At 33.2% G+C, this 23,503-nt stretch overlaps 1 protein-coding gene across 7 annotated transcripts in view; it reads right to left on the bottom strand.

Moving 5' to 3' along the window:
- DCLK1 (doublecortin like kinase 1) overlaps positions 1–23,503 on the bottom strand; it is a 387,769-nt gene that overhangs the window by 39,369 nt on the left and 324,897 nt on the right. For all 7 annotated transcript variants that reach the window (XM_074303493.1, XM_074303494.1, XM_074303491.1 and 4 more), the window contains 6 exons: positions 22,161–22,218; positions 21,573–21,692; positions 15,175–15,321; positions 5,379–5,512; positions 3,694–3,771; positions 3,233–3,329 (listed from right to left, as the gene is read on the bottom strand). In XM_074303493.1, coding sequence (XP_074159594.1) covers positions 3,233–3,329; positions 3,694–3,771; positions 5,379–5,512; positions 15,175–15,321; positions 21,573–21,692; positions 22,161–22,218 — 634 coding nt within the window. The remainder of the gene's footprint in view (positions 1–3,232; positions 3,330–3,693; positions 3,772–5,378; positions 5,513–15,174; positions 15,322–21,572; positions 21,693–22,160; positions 22,219–23,503) is intronic.

The raw sequence follows: 23,503 nt of genomic DNA, 5'->3' as shown, positions 1-23,503 counted from the left end.
TAGTAGTGTTTCTATTCCCTCTGAGTCATGTGATCTATGATAGCTAGATACATATCTGACTGCTTGGATAGTCACTTCCTATCTATCTCCAGCATCATTTCATGCTTGGATTTTACTGTTTCTTTTGTTCAGCCCATACTAAGCACTTCACTAGTAATTTATTTGATTGTATGGATCTCTTCACCCTTCTCTTGAGATGTATGTTGCCATGACCAGCTTCCCTGAGACTTCAGCAGTAGGGTCTTAATTTTCTATCTATTGAAGTTTATCCAGAAGCTGGAATTAATGAAAAGGTATTTATTAATTACTTCCTTTTTGTCAGAAATTGTGTGAAGTACTGGGAATACAAGCATAAAAAGATAGTTCTAGCTCTCAAGGAACTTGCATTCTACTAAGGGAAGATAACACATGTAAAGGTTATTTTTGGACTGAAAAGTTAACAAGGTTGGCCTTTCCAGAAATACCAGTGTTGATTTTGTTATGGTTCTCAGAACTAGGGATTGAAAACAGGGAGTATTAAGAGAAAGTACATAGGTGATGGTAGGGGGTGAGAATAATTGGACAGTAGCTATATGGTGGGTCTGGGTCAGGTCAGTTTTTGAGGACTCTTACAGTCAGGATCCAAGGCTCTTGGATAGGAACTGACATTCATATAAGAGGCAAAAGACATGGCATGAAGACATAGGCAATAGAAAATTCACTGACATTCATAAAATCTTCTTTGAGCAGTCCAGCTGAAAGTAATCTCATCTTGATCCTTATATTTCTCAGGAAATAGTCATCTGGATTTCTGCTTTATAGTCATATTCTATTTTGCATCATATTTCTTTTCTTTTTGGATATGTTTTATGCTATCTATCAGAATTCAAGATTCTTTAAAGAATGTTGTGTTTCATTGTTGGATCTCCAGATCCTTCCATAATTCTTTGAACACATGGGTACTTAGTAAATGATTGCTGAAGAGTGAACTGAATTGAGTGTTGCATTATCTGCAGATAATACACTAGATTTTTAAAATTTAGTTTGATGGTATTGGCATTACTTACCACCAAGGCAACGGAATTCATTGGTCACTTTAATCACGTTAAAGGGTTGAATGTGAAGTCTTTCTTTTTTGATAGTGATACAACAAATTTCTTCTCTTTCAGATGGATTATCAGTCTAATTCCCTATGTTGAGCCTGTAAACCATCCATGACAGTACTAAATATTTAAATCATCAATCTCATGACAATTTGGATTTTAAACCAAGACCTTATGGTATTTTTCTCTGATTTCATAATTAATCCAACATAAGGGAGAGGAGCCAAGCAAACCTCTTTTGCCAAATGTATCTCCCATGTTTTAAACCAGAACTTCTCAATCCTGGAGATGAGACTAACTGCACATCTCTGCTGACTTGTGAGACAGGAATCAAAGAGTTACAAGGGAGACCACTGTATCTAACCTCCTATATTTAGGCAAGCCTACACAGCTAAATTCTCTTTGACAGAAAAAAAATTGATCCCATTCTAAAAGACCCAGGGGAGAATGTACTAAAACTCCATATGGCAGCCCATTCCAAAGTTGACAAATTTAATTATAAAGAAATCATTTCTTATGCATAACTTCAAGTCCTTTTGCTGAAGATTAAGCACATGTCTGATCATTCAATCTGTGAGCAATAACACTACATACACTTGAAGATAGTTCTTAAGTCATCCATGAACCTTGTCTTCTCTGGGATGAATATAACCCATTACTTTGATCTGAAACTCTTCATGTCCCCCCATTCCCTTGAATTCACATGCTGATCTGAAATGGGGCCGTTCTGAAAATTAAGAAAGCTGGAATTCAATATAAGTTGATAGATCAGAGCCAAAAGATGGAACCAGGAATATTCAATAATAAATTATACTTAGATTTGGAATTTTTCAAAATAAAAAGGATATCTCATTAAGAAGGAAAAAATAAAAAGACTAAATAATTCCCTCTTAATAGCTCAAAGAGATGAAAAACATTTTTTGGATTTCAAATCAGTCCTGATGACAGCTGTACAAATGTAAAATTAATACAACTAACGATCTGCCATCTTCCAAAGCATTTTAAATTTCATACTGTAAGTATTTTACCTCTTTTTCAAGTCAATCTCCTAGTTTTATGGAGTGAAATGACGTCCCTTTCCTCTTCTCCTCTTTACCAAATTCCTATTTGTCTTGAAGGCCCAGTTCAGTTCCTTCCTCTCTTTATGAAGTTCCAGCTAAATGGTGATTTCTCCCTTCTCTAACTCCTGATGACTGGTACATACTGACATTTGAATATATTTTGTATTATGCTATTTAGTTTTCTTAAGCATTTATAAGTAAAATTTTAAAGACTATGAAGATAGGCATCATGCCATATATGTCTTTTCAACATCTACTGATTTAGACACATTTCGCTAGATGATCAATAAATGCTTGTTGAACAGCACAAAAAAAATCTATGTAGTATAAATCCATAAAAGCAATTTTAAAAAACTACTTATACCTATGAAAAAGTGAAATGGATGAAAAATGGACATTATACATGTAATAACATAAGCGAATGGATAGTCCTATGAGCTAGTGCATACACATCTTAGACAAGTTGGATAATGGGTGAGGTCCAGTACAAAGATTACTGTGAATTCTGTTTGTTGCTGTCAACACCACCTTTGTAGCCCTCATATTCTTCTAGGAAGGCTAAATGGATATGGATTATTGAACACTATGATACAAGAAGAACCCAAATTTCAGGTGACCTATGATACATAGTGAATGTAAGTAAGTAGGCTGTAACATATTATTAATGATAACTTGCACACAAAAAGTGACCTCTCAAAAAAAAATCTCATCAAGAACACAGAAAACTTGCTCATATTGAGGAAGAGAGACAAGAGAACATACAATCTAAAAGTTCTGGAAGGAAATTTCAAGTTCATCTAGACTAAGTTAAGTAACTTGCTAAGCTTGCATAGAAAGTTAAGGTCTGAACCCAGATTTATTCACACTATATTGGTAGAGTGCTACACTGACAGCATCAAAAATTTAAAAGAACTTCAGAAGCTAATGTTTATCCCAATTGTAAAATCTTTGAAAATCTATTCAATATAAATCCCAAAGTAATCCTAAAAAGTGATCTACACAATATCAATAGTCTCTTTGCCCATAGTACTTAGTAAACAATCCTGATGTTAACGTACACAAAGAAAAATAAAGTCCTTCAAGATATACCTTGGCAGAGTCAGAAACATTGTCCCAGTATGGAGAAGGAAAGTCCACTTGACCCATCAAGATCTGATCAAAAAGTACTTCCTGATCATCACCACTTCTGTTTGAGGGAAGAAAAGAAAAAAGCAAATTCAGGGTATGCCTGTCTATTCTGCAACTGCAACATTCCCTTCCCCAAGAAATTTTGTAAAATAGATGTTTTTAAGCAATTCAAAATGTCAAAAGGAATTGTTTTGGTAAATTTGAGAATGAACAAATTTTAAAAATAGCACAGAGAAGATTTATGAACATCACATAAATTACCATGCACAATATGGAAAAAATAACAGGCATTACAAATAAAAATTCCCTCCCCTTTCCCCTGCAGCAGACTTCTTTGTATTCAGTACAAGAGAGACATATGGACCATTCTAAGAATAGAGAAATACATTGTTAGGAGCTGAATAGAAAATTGTGGTCCATACCCACGGAATGGAGGAAAACCACACAGCAGGATATAAGTAATCACACCAGCTGCCCAGATGTCCACCTTGAGGCCATATCTAAAAATGTAAGTGATATTATGATTTAGATAAATCAAGCCAGGGCACATTACAACACATGGTATAATACATTAACATATCTATCCCTCTTCCCCATCCTCCTGTTAAAAATAATTAACACTAGATAAATTGAGATTAGAGGAAAAATATATACCTAAAACACATTAATGAAAATCAGAAAGAGTATACCTATGCTCATGAGCAGATATCTCTAACTTTTGGACTAGAAAAATAAGCAAAATTCAGACCCAGAGAGAGCCAGAAAAGAAAATGTGATTGTCCCAACACTGTGTTATCTGGGATTGTCATTATGGTCATAGAGAAAGAAACTATATACTTTGCTTATCTATACCATTACCTGGAAGTACCTTATTTGCTGTCTTGTCAACCTGTATCTTTTCTCTTCCTCTCTCCCTAGCTATAATAATAACCGAGACATATTACCCAATTTGATCCCCACAATAACTATATCAGGTAGGTTATATAGGTACTATCCCACTTTCCAGAAGGTAAGAAAATTTAAGTTACTTTCATTATACACACCTAGTATCAAAAGCAAGGTTTCAATCAAGATCCCTCAGGACTATACATCTAGCATTTTTCTCATGGTCATATTTCCCCTCTATCTCAACGCTCTCTTTTCTGGTCTACATTGTGTCTGCTTTTCCAACAAAAGGCCAGGAAGAAAAAATTTAACTCTGAGCTGCCCAGAAATGACTTGGCTGGGAAGAGGGACAGAATGGGAAAGGGGAGGAAGGAACAAAAGGAATATGGGAAGAGATAAGAGAGAGAAGAAAAGGTGGGAAAATAATCACACAGAAATTGTCTTTTCTATTGCTTATGGTGACAGATACTTAGTATCAAGAACTTTTCTGATATAGGCTTGCTTGGAAAGAGTGAGGATGGGGGAAAAGAGGGCATACCTAGGGAAGAAGGAGAAATAAAGAAGAAAACAAAAAGGAGAAGGGGAGAAGTTAAAGGGAGGACAGAAGAGAAAGAGAAGACAGGAAAAGAAGAGTGAGAGAAGAAATGGGAGAGAGAGGGGAAAAAAAGAGAGAGAAAGAAATAAAAAAAAGAAAGGGAGAGAAGTAAGATGTGTTTTCTAGGACTGGAACAGCCTGTAGCTATAGTTTCTGCATAGAGAAACCTGCAAATTTCCTCAATTTCACTGCCACTGGTGGGTGTTTACATGCTACATTAAATCAATGGATCCTAAAGAAGGCCAAAATGGTTTGGTGATTGCAGATTAAGGGCAACAGAGAAAAAAACCACAGGAAACTGTAATCGCTATCTAGAGCAGATTTTGTTTCCTTTTATCTCCTTGAGGGAGTTAATTACTATCACTATATGTTTCACTGTTAGTCTGAAGACTTTCTCCTCTGGGGTTAATCACTGCTGTGCTAACCCTTAACAGAGGGCAAATGAGAGCCTTAAACAAGAAGGCAGTAATTGGTGATTCGATTTGAACAACACACAAAAAAGACTTTCTCTGTAAAGATCACAAAAGTGAGATAAGAGAGGCCTGATAACTCTGTTAGACCTACGAACAGCTGCATCAAGCTTCCATCACTTACTGCTATTAAAAACAAGAATAATAAAGAAGTTACCCAGTTTCTGCAATGATTTCTGGAGCCACATAAGTAGGGGTTCCACAGACAGTGTACAGGGGACCATCTACAATAGTTGCCAAGCCAAAATCTCCTAGCTTTAGAGATTTGCTGCCATCTTGGTGTTCATAAACCTAAAATAAATGTAAAAATAATAAGCCAAGGAAAAATAAAATCATCTTTTACTGAAGAAATGAAGAGACCTAGAGTTTAATTCTCTAAAAATGTCTTATAATTTGTTAAAGACTATTGATTCATGTTGTTTACAAAAAAGATTTTAAAATTCAGTTTTTTAATAAGCAAAGGAAGCATTTTTCAGGTCATCTCATTACACACACATGTTCATTAAAATTATCTTTCTAGTATTAAATGCTAGATACCACTAGATTTTGACAGTCCCCATTCAGTATATTATTTTAATCAGTGAAGGGAATATTTACATTTCAGCTGAGGTGATTTGAAACCACTGAAGGAAAATTATTATTAGCATGTTCTGGGAGGGGGAATTCTTTCAAGAGTACATTATTGATAAGAAAGAAAAAATTATTTAATCTTTATATCTAACATACTATCTATTCTACCTAAATTACTTTTTTTTGACAAAAATTTTTATTTCATCTTCCTTTAATGCTAGTCTCTGATGATCAGAAATTATTTATTATAAAAAATCATCCCCAAAATTCTGCCTTCAAAGAATAAATACAAAGATGTTCAGGAATCTCACCCTCAGTTTTCCATCAGAAACAATTAGGAAGGAAAAAAAGAAAACCATGGAAAGAACGAAAGTGATATTCTCAAGAGATTTTTTTTTCAAGAAAATAAAGATTATTTTCTTCCTCACATCAAAAGAATTCTTCAAGGAAGTTACTTCCTACTTGTTCTTCTGTTTTCACTCTAAGATCATCTGTTACTTGCCTTAGCAACTGAAGTTGTTGCATGACAAGGCACTTCGCTGGACATGAGGAGAACAGCTACTGTACATATACCATGTCTGCTTTTCTTTGAAAGAAATAGATTAACTTCCCATTTTTTGCAGCATAAAGTGCAGATGTGTCTGGCTAGCTAAGTTATTTCATCAGCAAAGACAATTTAGATCCAGCTGTTTAGGTGTTAATTGTTATTTGAAATCTTCTCTCTTAGGGAGAGGGAGCTTAAGAATAAGAGGGTAAGTCCTCAGTTCAATTTCAGACACATGATTGGGACCAAGGTCTATTTTAGAAATGACCACTGTCCAAGTGGAGTTGAGGCAAGTGAACATCTACTCAGAGACTCAATGGTAACTTGAATGTTAAGTTGACCTGAAGTCCACAATTTGATCACAAAAACTGATAAATGGCACATATACATCCTGAAGACATTTAGTAAGAAGGCATTTGTATAATTCCTGAAGTAGTCCATTCCTCTTCTGGACAATTCTAATGTTAGGAATAACTCATTAACATCACACTGGAATCTACCTCTCAATCTTTGCTCCTAATTTTGTCATCTGGATCCAAGCAGAACAAGTCTTACTTCCTCTTCCAAATGACAAACCTTTAAGTACTTGAAGGGGTTAAGAAATATTTTGTATCTTTCTCTCATCTCTCCCAAAATACTTTGGAGAAATTCTTTCAACTGATTTCATTGCATGAACTCTACTTTCTTCATCCTTCTGGATTCATTCCAGATTGTTAATTTCCTTCTTAAAATGTAGTCTCCAGAGCTAAACAAATATATTCCAGAAATGTTCTGGCCCAGACCGAATTCACTAAGATGATCACCTCTTTCCTCCTGGATAGTATGACTCTCTTGATTCAGTTTAAAATTTTTAAGATTTCATTTAATTTTTTTGGCTGTTGTATCACTTAAGAATGGACTTATTCTGAGCTAACAATTTATAGGGTTACAGATTTAGAACAAGAAGAGTCTTTAAATGTCTTCTACTCCAATGTACTTTCCTTTTTCAAAGAAAAAATTGAGATTGACTTATTCCATGTATTTAGATAAGATGGTAGATATGAAATTTGAGTGTGTGTGTGTGTGTGTGTGTGTGTATATGTATATATATATATGTATATATATATATTTTTTTTTGCTAAGGCAATTGGGACTAAGTGACTTGACCAGGGTCACATAGCTATGAAACCCCTTAGATATTTTTTAATATGAAAATTATTATGCTCCCTAAACTTATACCTGTAAGATTGATTTATTTTTTTCATTTAGAAGTAAAGGCTTTACATTTGTTCCCATTAAATTTCATCATCTTATATGCATTTCATCACCTGAGCTTGTCAAGATCCTACTGGATACTGTCATTCACAGTGTTAACTATCTCTTTTTTATGTAATTTGAAAATTTGTGTTAACATGCCATCTATGTCTTAAATCCAAGACACTGACCAAAAATTCAAGCAGCACACAAGGTCAAGGACAAAGCCCTGTGCCATTCTGAAATGAATATCAACCCAAGTTGATGTTGTTCCATTAACTTACCATGCTGGGAAATTGTCTATCTTGCTTCATGAAAGTTGTCTGACCTTGATCAGAGATAAACTAATAGGATCAAGGGCTTCAACATATTAATTCTGTAGACCTCAGATTGTTCCCTAGTACCTAGCCATAATGCTCTGCACAAAATAAGTGATTATTATTATAAATAATTAATTGAATTGAAAAAGTGTACTAGGCAAAATAAGTCTCTCTTATCTATTCAATAGCTATTTATTTGCCCTAAATTCAATATTCATTATACTCAAGTATTAACCCTGCTAATCTTCCAGAAAAATACTTAAATGTTTTTATAGAACCTAGTAGCCTTTGAATTTAAAGGAATGTTCACATTTAGTCATAGCATTTATAGTGAGAAAATACTTCAGAGGTCACCTAGTCTATTCTCTGCGATTCCACAATTCCAATGGATTGTTAACTTTCTATGAAGCAAGGCAGTTCAACCTTTATCCCTCCTCCACTATTACTCACATATTGATGGTACATACTTTATAAAATTAGATAGACTTAGCTCCTTATTATCGCTTTCTACATCTCTTCTTTTTCTTCTTCTTCGGTATTTCCATGGCACTTCTCAGAACACAGTGCTTGCTTTAATTGTACATGCTTTACCCCACATTCTACAATAACCTAAGAACAAAAGCAGCCACCCACGGAGCAAGTTATAAATCACATTCTATGTCTGACTGAGGATCATGTCATTCCTTTGTACTTACCAAAGGTATTTTTGTTACATCTCTCTTTTGGAACAAAATGCAGGTCATGAGGGCTATTATATGAAGGTGCACGTGTGCCAAATACAATGTGAGAGGAGATGGTTGCATGTGTGATAGACATGTGATGTAAGGTATAATCCATGACATGTGGGGGGAGGGAGAAGTGAAAGCAAGGGAATAGGGATGAAGAAGAGAGAGAAAGGGAAAGGAGAGGGAAAGAGAAAGATGGAGAAAGGGAAGAGAGAAAAGAGGAGGGAAACAGAAAAGGAGAGGGAGAGACAAGGTGCATGAATATGTGCATATTGGACTATCAGATGCATACTAAAAAGGGACTTTGTAGTGTATGTTAGTGCCAGACAAATGGTGGGAGAAAGTGATGAGTCAAATATCAAATAGAGTATAAGAGAAGAGGGCATGTATATGTGTTATAGACAGTGGTATAATACTAAATTACAGAATCATAAAACTTCATAGAATCAGAAGGGGATTCAATGGTCATCTTGTCAAACCCATACCAAAAAAGTCTCTCCCCCCCAATCCCTAAACCCCAAATTCCCTCTGCATAATAACACAAATCAGAATTCTTGCGTGAGGGGTTTGAGAGGAAAGTAAGATAGGTGTCAGGAGAATGAATGTGAAGGAGATTGTGTAAGATATAGGGAGAGACAATTAAGTGTTACAGGTAGGGGAGTGCTGTGAGGTAAGCATAGGGATGCATAAGATACCACTGGAGGGGCGAATGAGAACAATGTAACAGGAAGTGGTGATCATGTTGGGTCGGAGTAGAAATGACTGGGTTGCATGAAGTAGGTCCAATAATTTCCTTCCTGCATGTGTAAAGTATCTGACCAATGTTTGGTTTGGTTCTTGAGAGGCTTTTCTCCCCAGGACTCATCCTCTCCTATTTTTAGATAACATCATAATTTTCTTATGGAAATGCCTTTTTATATCACCCAGATCAATTGGATTTTATGGAACACTATGAGAACTGCTGTATTGGTGGAATATACCAACAACTCAGCACATGGTAAAAATGGATACTAAATATTTTATATAGCTTTATGATAAAATTCAAAACCACAATAACTATTAATAAGGGTAAAAATATTACTTTAAAACAGATCAAAGATTGACTGACTCAAAGGAATGATTGTTCCTAATCCAATTTAAGAAATAATTTGAATATATTATTTTTGACAGTCATCGAATTTTTGTGTCTTTTTTTGATTATTCGTTCACTTCTTTTAATAATGCTACTTTAAAATGTTTTTATGTTTAAAGGCTGGATCAAAACTTTTCTCCTCCTGTGACTTATGTTATAAAATTTTAAAGAAAATTAACATGGGCAGATCATAGTATTGCTTAGGAAAGAAAATAAAAACTCAGAGGCCAGAACATAATTCGAAACATTTCTATTCACAAATAAAATATGTTTTAAAAACTTATGTTATGAGTTAATCAACTATCTAGAGTTTCAGCTTTAGATTGTAGTTTAAAATACTTTTATAAATCACTTATTTGCTGATATATAGTTTAGGAAAAGTATAAAACTGGGTCATTTTATTTTCTTCTGGAGAAGAGAAAACACTTAAAAAGAATGTATACCATAGACCAATGAAAGATTAGCCATGGATAAGAGTTCTAATAAGCTTCTACAACTGAGTCTCCTCATATGAAAGGGCAATAGTCACAGATGGAGGAACACTTGTCTGTTGCTGCACCAATAAAAGATGGGCAGGGGTAGCATGATTTAAAAATCTAATTAAAACTTTGTTAAAACCACAGACTGTTGAATACATCTGTTTCACAAAAAAAAAAAAAAAAAAAAAAAAAAAATTACCTCCCGAAAGTATTTTCCCAAATGGCAGCTATAAATCCATTTTAAAGATCTCTAACTTTTAATTAAAAACTTAGTTCAAAGCATCTAACAAGTTCATGTTTAAAACACTAAGTCTTAGGATATACACTACTGACTGAAGTCACTTTACTCTATTCCTCTACATCTCTCCTTAATGTAACCATACTTTAGAGCTGACAACCACAGGCTACAAGTGTAAACTACTTAGATAACTTAAACAGAGTTGTTTCAGTGATTGGGGTCTCCTTGTAAAATAAGAAAATAAGTTTGCTTCCATTCTAACTACATTTTAAGTAAAGTCCATGACCAACATGCCTCACACGTGAGGTGGTGGGACATTAATTGTTCATCAAGGAGTAATCACACCATGAGAGATAATTTAATGTTCGTCTTAGGCACAATAAATACTGTAGATGCTCTCCTACATTTAAATGCTGAAGGGCTATTAAAGAGACGGGGATTAGTGCAAATTACCCACTATGTAGTGCTTTCACTGTTTTAACGAAGCAATAAAACTGTGTAATTGTACAGCACTAATTGAATGCAGCTACACATAATTGTGGGCTGCCATATGTATCCTATTACTATAAAGACTGTCAGTATTTTGTAAGCTGCTCTTGTGATCATTGCAGATGGCTACAGTCAGTGAAGTTGTTCTCTAGGGTTTATTATACGGCTATAAAGACATCCCATGATTTGACAGAATAAATGTGTTAAATAGCAGCAATTATGAAAAAAGGGCCCAATTAAAACATGAAGGCATGTCCTACCAAGAATAGACACAGTGAAAGGTTAGGTATGCAGACTTTTGGCATACTGGTATTTTACATTAGGAGTCCCTGAAAAAGGGGGATTTTTCTCTTTTCATTTCTTTGGGTTTGGGTACTCAGCAGTAACTTGCTGAACAATTGATATTTGTATATAGAACTGATTTGCCTTGGATGGGAAAGTCAGGCCATTTGGAAAAGTTGCTTTTTTAAAAAAAAATGTCTTTAATATAAAGTAATAAAATGCAGCAGGTGATCATAAAACAACATGAAACTCCACAGATGACCCCCAAACCCTGAGGATAAATGTGCAATATTCTTGTGATCCTGTGTTAGAGCGCTAAATGTTGACTACTATAGCAGATGTATCAAACCAAACATAATTCCCATCACTACTATGCTAGAACTATGGGATAACTCTATTGATAATTTGGCCAAAGAATCACTGGCATCCTGGGAACTAATTACCCAGAAAAGCTCAAAAGATATTTGAAATGGCTATATAAAACCTGGATTAAACAAAAGAGAGTATTTTTTGCTTCTGTGAAGCTGACAAAATTATAATCCAGTAGTTAATAATACAACTCAGTATTTAAAGTTTGACTGATTTTAAAGAAACTCCTATTCAACAAGTTGAAGAATTCATGGCATTAGAATCTAAGGTTTCATTTTCAGATAAATTGATTCATTAAAATATTTCATCTTCCACGGAATAAAGTAAAATTTGTACATTGCTGTTTTTCGTATTCTCTTAAAACCATTAAAAACTAATTTTTAAAGATTATTTTAGCCTTAAGAAACTTATTATCCCCATTGAACCTCCAAAACAATCGTTTGTAGTAGGTATAGTAGGTACTACAGTTATATCATTACCTCCATTTTACATATGAGGAAACTGAGGTTGATGGAGAATATGAGATGCTGGAAGCATCTGAGAAGTTGAACTCATGTTTTTCTGATTCTAATTGTCACATTTTGTCCATTATGCCATGATCCCTACTAATAACTTTCTTTTAAAAAGATGTACTGAAATTTTATAATTATTACATGGTTCTAAATAAATTAGAAAAAAATTAAACTTAATTTCAGATATATTTTGATTAGTATGTTATACTAGATGATAAAATAAGTCTTTATAAATCTTAAGATGATAGAAATAAGACAAAGACAAAAAAGGTTTTTTTATATAATCAATAACATGGGAAGGAGAAGGGCAATAATAACTAGTTAGAATGTAAAATTTAGATTTCAAAATACTGGGCTGGAAACAATTCTATGCTTTGCCTGACCTCTGATCTCTCTAGAGATGCTGCCTCTGTTCTCTGGAATCTCCCTCCTCCCCATCCCACATTCTTTTTGAGACTAAGGCTTGTGTTAAAATTGAGGAGAAAAGTGTTTTCCAATAGTCATATTCTTGTACTTTTCTGTGCCAGTCCAAAGGTAGGAAGAAAACTACTGAGTGATAGCAAAAAGTGAATATTTGAATGTATGTGAAGGAAAATCTGGATCTTCAAGATATATTTCTGTACTTATGTTTTGTCATTAAGAGCAGGTTTAAAGTACATGAAGAGTTTTGTTTTTAAAAAAGTCAACTGAATACAAAGAATCATACAGGAATCATGTAAATTAAATGACTTAAGTGAGATTGATATCAGAAAGGCCATGATGTCTTGACTTGCAAGTGAATTAGATTTAAGTGAGGATGAGCTATGCAAAGTCACCAGCCTCATTCCTTCAGACCCATGTGTCCACTGGCAAAGTATAGATCAGAATGACTGGAGTTGTTACCATGATTATTTGTCCTTCATTCTTGTAGAAGCCTCTTCAAGAACAAAGGACAGATAACTTCTGTGAGTGGAAATGTCCCATTGGATACCCAACTGGAACGGCTCAGTTGGGAAATTCTTTCCCTTCCTCCCCCCTTTTTCCCTCCCTCCCTCTTTTCTTTCTTCCCTCCCTTTTTTCCTTCCTCTCTCCCCTTTTCCTTTCTCCCTCCCTCCATTCCTCTCTTCCCTTCCTTCCTTCCTTTTCTTCCCTTCCTTCCATTCTTTCTTCCATCCTTCCTTCTTTACCTTCCTTCCTTCCTTCCTTCCTTCCTTCCTTCCTTCCTTCCTTCCTTCCTTCCTTCCTTCCTTCCTTCCTTCCTTCCTTCCTTCCTTCCTTCCTTCCTTCCTTCTTTTTTTCCTTCTTCCATTCCTTCCTTTTTCCCTTTCTTCCTTCTTCCCTTCCTTCCTTCCTTTTTTCCTTCCTTTCCTCTCTCCCTCCTTTCTTCTTCCTTCCTCTTTCCCTTCTTTCTGTCCACATAGAATATCATATCTTTACCAGTGTATGTTTTTAAAAATTATATATATGTGCATGTGTGTATATACACACATATATGTATATACATATCTATATATGTATGCATATGTGATTTCTTCCATAAGGACTATGCCTTAAACCCAAATCACACTGACTTTCATTAATTGGCCAATAATAAGCCCCAGGACAAGCTCCAACTAGTCATTGTTTGGGTCCTCATAGACTCAGAGTGAGTGTAAATAGTAATCATTTCTTTGTCCCATTGTCTCAGAAATGCTGAAGAGGAGTTAAACTAGGCTTTTCAAGCAGATCCTGCAATTGTTTTTTGTTGTCACTAAAGGGTACACTTTTAGACTGATAAATCATCAATTAATGATTAAGGACAACAAAATAGGTCTTTTAAAAGAGATGTCAAATGATCAGAGGAATATAATTTAGAGAATTTTATATACTGTTTATATGTTTATCTATGTATAAATGTATATTTATATATTATATAATAAATATAGATGAATATATATCAATTTATATACTGACATATATACATATATATATATATACACACACATATGGATACTTATTGCTGATTAGGCATTTTTCTTTTGAGACAAAAATAGTTTATGGCTCTATGGGTAACTCCTGTACTCCTCCATAAAATCTAAACCTATTTTTTACAATTCATACTTTTGTTCAGTCATAGAATAAGGTTTTGTACTATAGGACTCATTTACTCATTTGACCAAATCTCCTCTTTTAGATTTCAGGATAATAAGTTTATAGCTCCAGATACCTGATTTGCAGGCAAAGAAACTGAGGCTTAGAAAGATTTATTTAAGCAACTTGCCTATGATCACATAGTAGTAAGTTGGGATTTGAATTCTGGTCTTCCTAATGATCTCTCTCACCTGAAATTTCTTCTCTGCCAACTAGTGCTTTATCATCTACTCATATTTCTATCCAGGAATAGATGAACAGAATTAAAAGATTTTCTGAAGTTAATAAATGATATGGAAATACTAAAATTAATTTAGAAAAGGAAAAGAGAAAGACAAAAGCAGAGAATATAGATAAAATGTCAGCTTTAAAAAAAAATCATTCTGAAAATATTTAATTGAGTCTGAAAAATTGCTGATGGATCTAATGTCAGTCTTTTCTCCTACTATCTTTGCTTTACCTTATTGCTAAGACATCCAACATTACACCTTCATCTGGAAATGATGTTATTAAATTTGTTATCTTAAGACTTTGTGGGGTTTGAACAGATGTTAATTGCAACACACTTTTCTCAAACTTCACAGTAAAATAATAAGTATGGAAGGTAGGGCCCATGCTGAGATGTCTGCAGCAAAAATTTTGGAAGAACTTGCTACACTTGCCCAAAACCATGAAAGTAGTGCTTCATTGACCCAGATTTTCCTCAGTCTTAATCTTTCCTTAGGAACAGTGAGAACTCTTGATGAGCAACATTAATTCTTTCTGGTCCCTGAGGGACCATTGCAAACAGTCTTATTCCCCTTAGCTCTCCTCATGCTTATCTTCATGCTTTTAAATTGTATTTTTAGGTTTAAAAGTAAAGAAAATTAAATAGATTAGAAAGGTAAGTGAGTGCTTGCAATCAGGGAACTCCCAAGTTCTGATGAGACTAGAAATTATATTTCTTCTTACCAATAGGTTCTCCGGTTTGATGTCTCTGTGAACAATGTTCAAACTATGCAGATATTTGATGGCACTGGCCAGATTGTAGAGCATCCCACTGGCATCTCTCTCTGTGTATTTGTTTGTGGATGTAATAGCATCAAAAAGGTCACCTCCCTGAGTACAGAACAGTAAGAATATGGCATGTTAATAGATTATCTAATAGAGCCACCTGTAGAACAAATTGACATATTTCAGGGAGAATCAAAGATAGATTTTTAAGAATTTCCCTTTTATTTACCTCTTAGACTAATTTCTCTTTCTTCTGTAAAAAGTCAGTACCACCTCTCATCTGCCTTCCACTTCAAACTCAAAGGAGAAAAGTAGATAGAAATTTCCTAAACCATTTTTAACTGCCTACTAATTAATGAAGGTGGATTCCCAAAGTTGTTTTGTTCCACCTATGTACTTTGGTGCATGTGTAAACCTTTCTTCCAAAGTAATCAAAAGACATATTTACAATCTTCAGAGAAAAAAGGAATTATGGAAATAACACACATGTTTATTAATGTCTCCTATTGTTTCAGAAATGAACACACCAATTGAGTTTACTTGAAATAGTCCTATTGCAAGGCGGTTCAATATAAAATGTTTCTTTGTAAGGAAAAATGAGAAAAAAAATGAAGCATTTAAAGCATTAAAAAAAAAGAAAAAGAAAGAAAGGAGAGAGGGACTGAGAGACAGGAAAGAATGAGGAGAAGAGGAAAAAAGTAATAAAAGAATGAGGAATGAAGAAAGAATGAGAAGGAGAACATAAAAGGAATGGAATGAAAGGAATGAGGGAGGAAATAAAGTTAGAGGACAAGAAAGAAAGAATGAAGAAAGGAAAGAATAAAGGGAGGGAGGAATAAAGGAAAAAGGAAAGGAGGGAATTAAACAAAAAATAAATGAGGGAATGGGGAGGGAAGAAAATGTCTCAGATACAAGTTTTTAGGATGCTTAGTTATTTGAGTATATCTTATAATTGCAGTCATTCCTTTCTAATTTGGTAGGAAAACCTTTAGAAATGATTCTATGATACATATATAAGGTAGAATGATTTTAGGCTCTAATTTCAACCCCTGGACCCTTTCCCACAATTTAAATCTAAGTGTACTAATAGCATTTGAACAAAGTTATACATCATCCCTACACATAACAGAGAAAACTTTTGGGTATAAAGATCAGTTCTGCAACCTGATTTGCTATCTGACTGTAAAAAAGGAGTGACTAGGTGATGAGAACTTGGATTAATAATAATGATTTGAAGGAATAGCTAACAAAATCTAGTAACTTCTTGGATGTGAGCAATGGAGAAGAGAAAAAGGTAAAAATGTGAGTAAAATGTGGATATACAAGAATGATGGCAACAATGATAGACATGGGACATTTGGAAAGTAGAATTTGTTAGAATTTAAAAACAAGTTTAAATTTAAATGTATTGAATTTGAAATAATTTTGAGACATCCATAGGGAGATATACTGTAGGAATTTGAAGATATATGGTCATAGGTTCATAATTTAGAATTAGGAGAGATTTCTACCCCATATTCGTAGAAGAGGTACAGATGATGTTATCCATGCATTCTTATTCTGTTTCATTCTTTGTGATGTCCTCCATTAAATCCTCCATAGAACTATGGCAACCAAACCATGTAGAATGATGTACTTTATATCTCTAAACATTTCATGAGTTCCACTTTTATCTGTTTTCATTATTGCTTAAAATATCATGCAAGGTTGTTTTTTTTTTTTATTTGTTTGTGGAAGGATAAAGGAAGAAAGAGAGAAGGCAAAGATTAAATGCCAGTCATCTAATTTAAAAGGGTCTTGCTTTTACAGCTATACTATTATTCTTTACTAGTCTAGACTCTATGAGCTTCTACTTAAAATAATTCCTTTCAAATTTCCTGACCATCATGTAAGTTTTTTTTAAACCCTCATATTTCATGTTTTCTTCTTTCCTTAAACATTGGGGAGATGGAAAGAGAAAAGCTATGGGGGGAGGGAGGAGAAAATAGAAATTTTACATGATAATTTTATTATATATTTGAAAGGAATAGCAAATTGTGCATAGTAGATCTGCAGTTTCATGTGCAATCATCTTTTTTTTATGGTACTATGCTATGGAAATGTTTGTTTTATTCCATAAACTAAAAACAAAATAATAATAAAAAAGAATTTATACTAGTTTACCTCCTGCTTATAAAATAAAGTCCTTCCTTTTTAGGCATTTATGGGTCTCTGTAATCTTTCAAATACAATTTCTTTATCTGTTCCCATATAAACCTTTTCATCTAGCTTTACTATTCTCCTTGTTCCTCAAACAATTCCTGAGTTTAAAGTCTTCTCTTACTCTTCTCTTCCATATCTTCTCTACCTATCCCAATGTTTCACCTATTCTTAGTAGTGTAGATCCAACATACCCCTTCTCTCAGACCCTCCTCCTTCTCTGAACTCTCATATTGCTTACTGTCTATATTATTTACTTAATCATCTATAAAAAACTGCTCTTTATAACATAATACAGTATTTTTTTATATAAGAAGCCCACTAAATATTTGCTGATTGACAAAGGAGAACTTATAATAAATTATTCTTGTGGAGATAGGTGACTGGTTTCATTATTTTATTATTTTTTTATTTTGTAGGAAAAATCAGGAATCAGAGATTTTGCATGTTATAATAAGCTATACTTAGATTTTGTTTGTGGTATTCATAAATATGGAGTAGTACTGCATAATAGATAGAGTTGGCCTTATAGTAAAAAAGACCTGGATCCAACTGTTGTCTCTAAAATATACAAAGGTTATGATTGTCAGTTAAATCACTTAACTTTTCAGTATCCCATACAGCTTTTAAAGACAATAAATTAGTGGTAAGCTTCTGCAAAGTTGGAGAAGTTTGTATGTCAGGGAATTTCCTATCCTGATGAAATCACTAGTATGCCAAAAAAAAAATTAAATGTTCATTATGAACTAAAAATCTTTATCTGAATGAGGAAATTATGATCTTTGAGGGTAGGTATAATATCATATTCTGCATCTTTGAGAGGGCTCAGAAATAACCTCATAGTTGGTATTCTGGTAAATAATGACATCATAAGCCACTTTAAATTTCAATAAGAAAAATTCCTTAAATCAAAAGATTAGGGCAAATTTTGACTTCTTGAGAAGCCTCTAGACTTATACTCTCACAACAATAAGATTTAACTCTTAAAACTAGTAACTTGGACCTAGTCTATTTCATGTTCAGTGCAGAAGTGCACGGTTGTAGGGGCAGCTAGGTGGCACAGTGTATCCCAGGATTACAGTGAATTAACCTAGGATTCAGGAGGTCCTGAGTTCAATCTGGCCTCAGACACTTGACACTTATTAGTTGTGTGACTCTGGGCAAGTTATTTAACCACAATTGTCTTGCAAAAAAGAAGAACAACAGCAACAATAACCATAACAAAAAAAGAAATGAATGGTCCTTATATCAATATTCCCTGTTTAATTGTTGCTAAGATATTCTAGCATCTGGGAATACTAATGGAACCTTTAGAATCATTCGGTGAAATGTCTTTCCCACTTGTAGAGTTCTTTGGCAGTCATAATGTGAACACATGATGATCAATAATCCACAGTATTATATTAATTGGCAAAGTACACTCTACAATTTCAAATCTTTTTTTCTTCCATTCCTCTACTGTCTGAAAATTGGATTTAAACTCTGATCTTCAAAAGTCAGTCAATAACAGATGGTTAACTGATTCTAACAACACATGGTAGGTAGGTAGCAAAAATAGTCAGCAATTGTTGGACTGATAATTAATATTGCTGTAAAAATACTGTCCTTGGTGCTGAGAAAAGCACATTCTATAACATTTATATAATGAAACTGATGGTGAAATAAGTGCTGTTAAAAAATAATGAAGTTACTGTGAACCTAACCTGTGATTTCATTGACATCAAGATCTTCTAATCAGGAAACCCTTTACACTAATGCAGATTGGTACTTGTTTTACAATTTATAATCTTAAAGATTTGCTTGGGTAACTGAGAACCTAAGTTGCTTACCCAAGGTCACACTATGAAATCAGAGGTGGAATTTCCTAACTCCAAAGAAGAGTTCTATTCATGTCACCATTTTCCCAGTCATAAGTGAAATAAATAAAACTTCTCTTGATTGTAAGCCCAAATAAACATTTGTACTTCCTTAAATGTTGTCCTTGAAAACAAATAATTAAATGGAAAACAATATGAATGAGAAGGGTTATATTTTGAATATAATCTCCCAACCAAATATACTAAGGGGTCTAGTGTAAGTATAAAGTACACTTGAAAACTCAAAATAGAACATTCAAGGCTGATTTTTCAACATACACTTACACAGGATTTTTCTAAAAACAATAAATTAGTTTTGTGTCAAATTTCTTGTGCTAATTCCTCCCCTCTCCCCATCCTTATCTAAAAGCCATTAGCCAGACATCTTAGTTTTTTCCAAAAGTTTCTTAAATTCTTCACATACTGGAGCATTTTTCCACCCTACAATGCTATCTCCCTTTTGTTTCAGAAAGGAGGACTCAAAGGTATAGATATGGTTCTAACAGACACAAATCTTTACCAGTAGAGAGCTTGAAAAATGGGGAATAGCCAGTTAAGACAATCTCGCAAATAAAAAAGAATAAATGACACTTAAAATTAAACTAAATTAAAACAAAAAAGTAAAATTAAAGTAAAAAGGAGATAAGTCTTGAAAAATAGGACATCATGGAATTTTAAAATATGGCTATGCATAGGAGGGCACTATTATTTTGAAGACCATGTAGGCCATTTGAATTCTGACAGGGAATCTTATTCTAAGATATGAATATAATATGCATATATATTTATATGTATATAAGCTAGGTCCTGATTGGTGTGAATAAGGAATTTGCTGAAGTGCTGACATGTATTTCTTTTCTTTTCTTTTTTTATTTCTTTCTTTAATTAATTAATTAATTTACAAAGCATATACATGTGTAATTTTTCCAACATTGACCCTTGCAAAATCTTTTGTTCCAAAATTTTCCCTCTTTCCTCCTATCCCCTCCCCTAGCTGGTAGGTAGTCTAATACATGTTAAATATGTTGAAATACATGTTAAATCCATTATATGTATACATATTTATACAGTTATCTTGTTGCACAAGAAAAATCAGATCAAGAAGGAAGGAACAGAAAAACTGAAAAATAAAACAAAATGCAAACAAATAATAACAGAGAGATGCTCACATGTATTTCAAATTCATATTATTTGAAGTTATAATTATGTAAACTATGGTAATTGGTTCCAGTCCACTGGTATTATGTAGTGCGAATATTTCTGCTTCTCATTTTATGCATTAGCTCAGCAGATTTAATACATATGTACTCCTATCATATTTGATCCATCTGAATTCAATAGAAGGGCATTACTTTTATTGGTAGAATACAAAGTTTTCATTATTTCTCATAAAAACATGAATTGAAGTCTATTAATCATTAAATTACAGGAAAGAGAGAATAATAGCTGCATCAACTAGATGATGAATCCACCAATGTAGAAAATTTTTAACTATGAAACTTAGATTAAGGAATAAAAAACAATTACCCTAGGGAAACTCTATAATGGAACTGGTTTCTTTTCAATAAACACATTAATAAATATTGATTAATATACATGTATGCAACATACACATATAACTAGAGTCCAGATAGTTGAAAAAGGAATCCATTTGAAGTGACCAAATTCCTATTACTTGAAGTTATTATTTTATAAAAGATAGTAATTGGTTCCAGCCCAATAGAATTATATAGTGTAAATGCAAATAATGTCATGCCTCTTCAGGGGATTCCTTATTCAGTCTAATAATTCTAATTATTCAATCTAATAATTTAGCTGTATATGTATATAAACATATATCTATCTATATATGTAGATAGATAGATGTTTATATCTATATATAAAGGAAACTTCCATTCTATATTGAAGAATTTTCCTAAATTATTATTATTTCCCATTACTTAAATTTGGTATCACAGTTAAAAGTATTTTTACTTTGATAGATTTATATCTGGTTGATGTGGCTCTCTCTCTCTCTTTCAGTTTAATGATTAGGAGAATTCAATTTTCTGAACAACAGTAAAGACTTTGTTTGAATTCCACTGATGAAATAAGTAATGTTCTTCTCTTGAGTTTAGATACATCAAATATGATAGAAGGACATATGTATTAAATCTGCTGAGCTAATGCATAAAATAAGAGACAGGAATATTACATGAACTGTAAAAGATAACACCTGAAGGAAAGAATTCTGTCTATGAAGTAGATGAAAAATGTCTTGTCTTCTGTAGGAGGTGAATTTCCTTTTCCTCAGTTACATACCTTTACTAATTCCATGACAAGATACAACTCAGTTGGCACATCCATCTCCTCAATCAGCAGAACAATATTGGGGTGCTTCACTCTTCTCAAGATAGAGACCTCGTTTTGGATCATGTGCTCCTGTCAAAAGGAAAAATCACTTCCATGAGTAATAAGAAAAATCCTTTTTCCTTTGGGAGGATAAAGGAAAACAGGTTTCGGATATCATATAAATCTATAAGTGTTAAAAAAAATGTTCTGATTTAGCCTCATACATTGTATGGATGTTTGTATGTATGTATTAGAACAAATATTAACCAAATACTATTCTAACAAAGGAATAAAATGAAGGAAGAAACAATTTAAAAAATTAGGAAATTGGGCTAATATCCAAATATTTATAGCAATTTTGAGAACTACTAATTTATACATGAAGTCTAACATTACAACTGAGAACACATGCTGTATTTAAAAAAAATTAATGCACTCATATCCTACAGATTATTTATTTTGGACATGTAATCTTATAAGCATTTTATTCTATGAAAACATCTCTTCTCATAAGCATATGCATGCTTATGTATATGAATATAGAGATATAGCACTTACTTTGCCTCGACATTTGCTTTTCTTAATGATTTTCAGGGCATATTCTCGAGCAGTTGATCTGTAAGGGAGAAAATATATATTACATAGATATCAATAAAAACATATAAAATATGTACATATAAAATTAACCAAGAAACAGGCACTTACTTGATGCTAGGCCTATGCTAGCACTAAGTACATTATGAATATATTTAAATGAAAAGCAATTTCCATTGAATTAAATTATTTTTTTTTTAGGGAATTGATTTCTTATTCCTTGAATTTAATGTCATATAAAAAAGATTTTTACTTTGAAACTTGAATAGATTTTAAAAACAATTATAGCTTTTTATTTATAAGAAATATGCATGGGTAATTTTTCAGCACTGACCCTTTCAAAACCTTCTGTTCCAACTTTTTCCCTCCTTCCCCCTACTGGCTCCCCCAGATGGGAGGTAGACCAATACATGTTAAGTAAGTTAAAGTATATGTTAAATACAACATATATATATATATATATATATATATATATATATATATATATATATATATATATATATATATACACATAGAAACTTGGATAGATTTTTGATCTCAATACCATGGCTATTCTCTCTATTGATATAATTTTCAATCCATCTATTAGGCCTTGTCAATGAGTTTTATTCTTGTTCTCATAATAAATAAATCTTCTTTAGATGGTTTATCTAATATTTTTAAAAAGGAATATTAATACTTAGTTTTTAAACAGAAACAAATGCAAGTTTTCTAATTGATGAAGAGACTAATGAAATTAAATACAGTATAATCCAGTTGAAAAGTTGAGAAATAAAGAAATAATGAAAGCTTTGTATTCTACCAATAAAAAAAAAAAAAACACCAGTTGGATTTGGTGTTGAAAAGATCTAAATTCAAATGCTGACTCTGTTATCTGCTATTGTTCAGTCATTTTCAATCCTGTCCTATTCTTTGTGATCCCATTTTCTTGGCAGAGATACTAGAGTGGTTTGCCATCTCCTTCTCCAGTTCATTTTACAAATGAGAAAACTGAGGCAAACAGGGTTAAATGACTTGCTCAGGGTCACACAACTGGTAAGTGTCTAGGCCAAATTTTGAACTCCTAACTCCAGGCCCACTGCTCTACCTAGTTGCTCTAGCTACCACTTGTAGAATCTTCTGAAATTCATTTAAATTCTGTGTTTCAGGATGTTTATCTGTAAAATGAGGGAAAAGGGTGGCTTGGAAGACCTTTAAGAGACTTTCCAGATTTACATTTGCAAAGTATATTGGACAATTATGCTAGTTATATAGTGTGTGTGTGTGTGTGTGTGTGTGTGTGTGTGTGTGTGTGTGTGTGTGTAACA

The sequence above is a fragment of the Sminthopsis crassicaudata genome, chromosome 3 (assembly GCF_048593235.1).
Source record: "Sminthopsis crassicaudata isolate SCR6 chromosome 3, ASM4859323v1, whole genome shotgun sequence".
NCBI classification, from domain to species: domain Eukaryota; kingdom Metazoa; phylum Chordata; class Mammalia; order Dasyuromorphia; family Dasyuridae; genus Sminthopsis; species Sminthopsis crassicaudata.
The sequence above is the reverse complement of the archived record's forward strand: the minus strand, read 5'-3'. Positions and strand labels throughout refer to the sequence as shown.